The 6973-nt window shown below is 44.3% G+C and overlaps 1 protein-coding gene across 1 annotated transcript; it reads right to left on the bottom strand.

The window, feature by feature from the left end:
• Window positions 1-1922: 1922 nt before the first annotated feature.
• Window positions 1923-6920, bottom strand: mknk1 (MAPK interacting serine/threonine kinase 1). Its single transcript, XM_085927195.1, has 14 exons — window positions 6691-6920; window positions 5945-6007; window positions 5501-5603; window positions 5321-5419; window positions 5163-5260; window positions 4900-4979; window positions 4724-4797; window positions 4537-4641; window positions 4403-4458; window positions 4202-4297; window positions 3836-4030; window positions 3473-3637; window positions 3350-3393; window positions 1923-3269 (listed from the first exon to the last, which is right to left on the bottom strand). The coding sequence occupies exons 2-14, from the start codon at window positions 5996-5998 to the stop codon at window positions 3032-3034; spliced, it is 1407 nt and encodes a 468-aa protein (XP_085783321.1). The 5' UTR covers window positions 5999-6007; window positions 6691-6920; the 3' UTR covers window positions 1923-3031.
• Between the last annotated feature and the right edge of the window lie 53 nt (window positions 6921-6973).

Below are 6973 nucleotides of genomic sequence, written 5' to 3'. Positions count from 1 at the left end.
TGGCCTGTGATTAGGTACACCTGAAAATGGCGGTGTACCTAATGAAGTGTCCGAATGACATCACAGATCCAACAGCCAATCAGAAAGTGGGGGTGAGGGCGGGTGTGGCACTTTTCACTTTCAGTTAAACTTTTTCCCTAATTACCTGTAATTAGATACACCTGTGTCCAAGTGACGTCACAGATCAACCAGCCAATCAGAAAGTGGGGGGTTGTTTGGGTGTGGCACTTTTCACTTTCATTTAAACTTTGACCATGATTTTTCCCTAATAAAGTGGCCTGTGATTAGGTACACCTGAAAATGGCGGTGTACCTAATGGAGTGTCCGAATGACGTCACGGATCCAACAGCCAATCAGAAAGTGGGGGTGAGGGCGGGTGTGGCACTTTTCACTTTCAGTTAAACTTTTTCCCTAATTACCTGTAATTAGATACACCTGTGTCCAAGTGACGTCACAGATCAACCAGCCAATCAGAAAGTGGGGGGTTGTTTGGGTGTGGCACTTTTCACTTTCATTTAAACTTTGACCATGATTTTTCCCTAATAAAGTGGCCTGTGATTAGGTACACCTGAAAATGGCGGTGTACCTAATGGAGTGTCCGAGTGACGTCACGGATCCAACAGCCAATCAGAAAGTGGGGGTGAGGGCGGGTGTGGCACTTTTCACTTTCAGTTAAACTTTTTCCCTAATTACCTGTAATTAGATACACCTGTGTCCAAGTGACGTCACAGATCAACCAGCCAATCAGAAAGTGGGGGGTTGTTTGGGTGTGGCACTTTTCACTTTCATTTAAACTTTGACCATGATTTTTCCCTAATAAAGTGGCCTGTGATTAGGTACACCTGAAAATGGCGGTGTACCTAATGGAGTGTCCGAATGACGTCACGGATCCAACAGCCAATCAGAAAGTGGGGGTGAGGGCGGGTGTGGCACTTTTCACTTTCAGTTAAACTTTTTCCCTAATTACCTGTAATTAGATACACCTGTGTCCGAGTGACGTCACAGATCAACCAGCCAATCAGAAAGTGGGGGGTTGTTTGGGTGTGGCACTTTTCACTTTCATTTAAACTTTGACCATGATTTTTCCCTAATGAAGTGGCCTGTTATTAGGAACACCTGAAAACAGATCCACAGCAATCTCTAACCCTAACCCACTAACCCCAACCCTAACCCTAGCACTAACCATAGCTCTCACCCTAACCCTAGCCCTAACCCTATCCCCAACCCAGACCCTAGCTCTCACCCTAACCCAACCCTAACCCCAGCACCAACCCTACCTCTAACCCTAGGCCTAACCCCAACCCTATCCCTAACCCTAGCTCTAACCCAACCCCAACCCTAACCCCAGCACTAACCGTAATCCTAGCTCTAGCCCTAACCCCAACCCTAACCCTATCGCCAACCCTAACCCCAGCACTAACCCTAACCCTAATCCTAGCCCTAACCCTATCCCCAACACTAACCCTAACCCCAACCCTAGCCCTAACCCTATAACGAACCCTAACCCCAGCACTAACCCTAACCCCAACCCTAGCCCTAACCTTATCCCAAACCCTCGTCTAACCCAACCCTAACCCCAACCCTAAATTTAGAACTAACCCTTACCATAACCCCAACCCGAGCACTAACCCCAACCCTCATCCTGTGTTGCAAATTTTTCCATGATAAAACTTATTTGTTGGTCTCACCGGGATGCGATCTCTGGTCAACGGGGTGCGTCCAGAGCATTACCCTGTTGAATTCAGTTGAGCTACATGGAAGGTATATATACACAGCATAGTTTACTGAACCAGGTTAAACCCAGCACAAATCCCATCTTCGACCCATTCGGATGGGTCAAAATATTGAACCCAATCAATTTAAAATTGACAGCGATCTAGCGAGTAGGTTATGACAACAACACAGCAAATATTGTTCACAAATCTGTTTTATTCAGCATATCTTCTTTGCCAAAATAATCCATTTACTTTAAAGGTGTAGCATCAGGATCGTGATTACACAGCAGATCATTGGCCAAAGTCAGCTGGGATGGACGACAACGCAACTGAGATCCACATAAGGACAAACACTATCGAGAATGCATGGCTGAAGGCTGAAGGATTGTTCAATCTCATTCCTCAAGACTAGTGGGTCAAATTGGCGCATCAGTACGATCCGAATGACGACACTGCCCTCTACTGGCAAAGATAGATATTGCATTGTACTATAGAATAGTGGTCCCCATCCTTTTTTGCGCCACAGACCAGTTACGTGTCAGGAATATTTTCGCGGACCGGTCTTTATATAAATAAATACATTTCTATAAATAAATAATACATTTATAAGAAATATACAAATACGGTTAAATAAAATGATACGACTGGCATAAAAACAAGTATAAACGACAATTTTTAAAATTATTTATTCATTTATTTATTATGTATTAAATTTTATTCATAAAACTAACCATTACTTTGAATTAGTGGGAGCACTGAGCTTGTTTCTCAGAAACGAGCCGGTCCCATCTAGGTGTAATCGGAGACAATGACAACCCGAAGTTAAGGTTTGTCTTTTAATGCAGGGTTAGGGTTACCCCAGCCCTAACCCTAGGCCTAAACTTTAGGGAGGTGTATGGTTTTATGGGGCAGGACACGAGCAACTGTGTTTTTCCATGATAAAATATTTGAAAATATAAAATAGTCTAACCACTATACTATCGCATGGAAGGTTTCATGAAGTAGCTCACAAGCGAATAGCATAGAAGAAAGCTTTATGGGTAAAGAAAACCCGTTAAATATTTATATCAAAAAAACAACAACAAAAAAACAAGAGCCCACATGGATTTAGTCCACAACCAGACCATTCCTGTTCACAAACACTGACAGGTTTCATTAAAGCAAAAATTAGACCATAAAAAAATGTTTGTTTTTTTTACTGTAATAAATAAAAAAATAATGACTTACTGAAATCTTGTTCAAAAAATAAGTTTAAAATATAAGATAGGTTGACCCATTGCGTACGCATATACTCTTCAAAAAGTAAGAGGGCAGATTCAGGCGGTGAGCTCAGCCGTGCCATCTCGGCCGCGCATGGCGTTGGACTGCGCCCTCCTGCGAGCCAGTCTGGAGTTGGATGGCGGAGATAGCCTCATGGAGCAAACCACGGGGAGCACCTCTTCCTCTTCGCCCTCCTCCTCCTCCTGATGCTGCTGCTCGTCGTGCTGAGACAGCTGCCGGTGGAAGGCGATGGCTTCGGCGGCAAATTGGCTCAGGTCTTTGGTGCTGCTGTTCCTACAATGTCCACGCAAAAAAGGCTCAAGATAAATGAGGCCAGATTTTGGGGTTTTCCAAATTTGCCGTTTTTGTCTTACCTCTGTAGGGCGTGAGGGGTTGGAAGACCTCTCTCTGGTGCATTCTGTGCAATGAAAGGTGAAGAGATACATATGATATGCAGGTCACCAATAAAAAATAAATCTTAAAAAATAAATACCTACCCCCTGCACCCACGGATGCTTGAGGACCTGCGCGGCGCTGAGGCGCAGCATGGCATCTCGTACCAGCAGCTTGCTGATAAGATCCTTGGCGGAGTCGGTGATGTGAGCCCAGTCCTTATCGGGAAACTCGTATTTGCCCTGCTGGATGCTTTCAAACAGGTGACTCTGGGGTGGAACGTGACATGGGGGGGGGTCATAATTAGACATGGGTCATGAATTCTAGAACAGAGGTGACATTCTCAGCAGGCGAGCACCATGTTCCTGCTGCAATAGCAATCACATTTTTAGACGTGACCTCCTTGTGACATGCAGGCATCGCAGGCAACTTTGCTTTGAGGCAAACAACATGTTGGGTGAGTGTACCTGGCACGTGCGGCACGTTTCCCCACGGTCCCACCCGCAGTCGCTGCCACAGTGGCCCGTGAAGGGGGGGCTGCCACTTAACAGGATGTAGAGAATGACCCCTAGGCTCCACAGGTCGCAGCGTTTGTCATAGAAGGACGCCTCGTCGGTGAACACCTCCACCACTTCTGGAGCCATGTATTCTGCCGAGCCACACTAAAAAAAAAAAAACAACAACAAAAAATGAACACAAACTGTTTTGATTGTCAACAGGTTAACTGTATCTGCTGCCACCTAGTGGAGGAAAATTCAATTGCCCTGCCTGTCACAATAAATCTAGATTTATTTCTTTTACTTTATCAGCTCTCATCAGGAGCTACAACTTACGGGCGTGGTGAGTTCTGGAGTGGTAATGGGCGTGTAGGCGCTGCTGAGCTGCACACCGCTTCCCAGGTCAAAGTCACAGATCTTAACCGGTGACACCTGAAGAGAGAAAGACACATGGAAGGTTCCTGAAGGTTTCTTTTTAGGGGTAAGGCATGGCTTCAAACATTAAGATGCTTTTTGACATTTTCAACCAGGCCGTACTTGATCGATGTATTCACAAAGGACGTTTTCTAGTTTGAGGTCTCTGTGAGCGATACCTGCAAGGACAACACACTGTTACCGTGACAACTCGGAGAGGTAAAATACGGTTAGATTTGACAAGAAGGTGACTTTACCCTTGACGTGAAGGAAGTCAAGCGCGTGAGCGATGTCGCGGACCACCTTGCTGGCCTCCAGCTCATCAAAGTGCTTCCGGTTTTGGATGTGCGTAAGAATGGAGCCTGGGAAAAGCAAATAATCACTTTGTGTTGGGTGTGCGTCGCAGAGCGTGCCAACAAAATGGCCACCGTTCTTTCCACTCACCTCCTCGCAACTTTTCAAACACCAAATAAAAGCAGGCGTTGTCTTCAAAGAACTCGATCAGTTCCAAAATGTTCCTGAGACAATATAGGATTTAGTTTCCGTTAACATTAATTGCGGTCATTTTGGGGGATGTTTTTTTTTTTTTTTTTAAAAAACATGACGTAAATTCCCCTCACTTGTTTCCTTGACACTGGTAAAGCGTCTCCACTTCCCGGAAGACTCGGCTGCGGCTGTGACCCGCGCTCTTTTCGATGATCTGTGTGACGGACCAAAACATTTATGTGAATATCTGCCCGGTTCACTTGGACGCACAATCAGCCTTGAAAGGTTTCAACACTGATCTCAAAATGACACAAACAGCTTTTTGTTTCTTACACACAAGAAGTTTTTGACAATTCGTTTGACATGCATGAGAGACTAGTTATTAGTAATTTGTCACCTTTACTGCATACTCCTGCCCATTCTGCAGACTGATGCATCCTTGGACTTTGGCAAAGGCCCCTTGGCCAAGCACCTCATCTGTCAACTTGTAGAGATCTAAAATAAATACAGAACATATCACATTTGAGTCTGACTCAAATTCTGCGAAATTATTACCATCAAAGGTTCCAGTGGAGCTGTTTGTCGCGCTTGATCTTTTCTTCTTCTTTCGTTTGGCTGCGTCTGGGATGTTCAAAGGCTGGCTTTTCTCAGCTTCTGATGCAGCAGAGGACAAGAACAAATGAAGACATTTGAAACCATGTCGGCTGCACTGCACAAAAGACAGCGCTGCAGTACCTGCAGGGACTTGAGCAGTGTGCTGCCTGTCATCTGAAACGACCCCATTCGGCTGCTTCTGCTGATGATGTTCTCCATAACACTGCCCTACTTGGCCCAGGGCCTGGAACAAACAGGAAACAAGAGGAGGAAACATGTAAGAGTGGTGTAAAATCAAGTGCTGATTCTACTAAGTAAAAGAGGAAATGCATGGTTTTCTACATCAATATTTTATTTCATTTTTCATTTCTTATTGCTTTTAATGCACCCCCCTCCCCTATGGCAACCAGCCAGAACAGTAGCTCAACAACATGCCAACATTATCGGCTATCGCCGGAAAAAGTATCTACACATCCAGTCATAGTACATGACTAATTACGAGTGACAGAATGTCTGTGTGTAAACGTAGATAAGTTAGTGCACTGATAAGCGGCTGTTTGACATCCACATAGTGACAGATTCTACCTGGCGCGAGTGTTGAAAGACTTGAAACTCCGTCATCGTGCTGTGCCTCACCATAGCTGCCAACTGAGGGAACATGACAAATATTTAGTTACGCAGATGTAAAAACCAGATAAGCACGCTCATGTCAGTCAAAGAACATCATCTCACGTGTCAACTCTTGTTATGTCAATCGTTCAATCGTAACTAATTGTATTAATAAGTCATAAGTGTTGTCTTACTTGAAAACCCTATGGTCAAATGCTAAAGGTGGCGTTCTGATGTAAAAGAAACAAAAGTTTTTGAGTTAACTTTTTGTTGTGTCTATTTTATTTAGCATTTTAATCATGTATATCACTTTGACAGTCCTTTGAGAAAAGCGCTAAATAAAGAAATGGGTTTACGAGGATACATCAGTATGCAGTATCAGTTTGCGTCAGCAAATCCGAATCAGGTTGTGACGTCATTGACAGCGAAACCATCATCAACAACGTTAGTGCCTACGTTCTGACTTACATTTGACTGGCAGTCAAATACAACCACAGCAGTGAACTAATATCTTCCCAACACTAGCTTGGTAAAAGTACCAAATTGTGGTTTTGTATTAAAAGGGACACACGAACGACATGTTGTCTGCGCTAGTCACGGCTAGCTGGCTAGCCTAGCATAAAGCTGTAGAAACCGAGTGCCAATTCATGCAGCCCCTTATGCACTCAAAAAATAAAGTTGGTATCGTTCTAGCAAACATTAGAAAGAAATCGTTTTGTTACCTGAACGTTCTCCGAACTGGCCGACTCCCCGTTGGTCAGAGCCTCCGAGAGCTGATGTAAGGTGCCATTGTGAGCTGAAAGCCACCAGTTAAGTCGACCACTGACGCGTCAAGCGGGAAAACCCGTATGAAACTAGCTCCGCCCATCTCCATGTATTCTCTTCTCCCATTCGTTGGATATAAAACGTCAGTGACGTAATTTGGCACGCCTCTTAACTTTTTGTTTTGTTTTGATATTGGTCAACTTTGAAGGGAGCTTTCATGATGCTAAATCTTTTTTTTTT

This window comes from Syngnathus leptorhynchus, chromosome 13, assembly GCF_054491065.1.
Source record: "Syngnathus leptorhynchus isolate UIUO chromosome 13, UIUO_Slep, whole genome shotgun sequence".
NCBI classification, from domain to species: domain Eukaryota; kingdom Metazoa; phylum Chordata; class Actinopteri; order Syngnathiformes; family Syngnathidae; genus Syngnathus; species Syngnathus leptorhynchus.
Note: the sequence above shows the minus strand (reverse complement) of the source record. Positions and strands in the feature narration are given on the sequence as shown.

Excerpts from the sequence above, each read along its gene's own strand:
- mknk1 (XM_085927195.1), bottom strand. The coding sequence starts at position 5,998 with ATGGTGAGGCACAGCACGATGACGGAGTTTCAAGTCTTTCAACACTCG. Across the intron at positions 4,798-4,899 it reads TACCAGTGTCAAGGAAACAA|GAACATTTTGGAACTGATCG; the intron begins GTGAGGGGAATT and ends ATATTGTCTCAG. Across the intron at positions 3,270-3,349 it reads ACCCCTCACGCCCTACAGAG|GAACAGCAGCACCAAAGACC; the intron begins GTAAGACAAAAA and ends TGGACATTGTAG.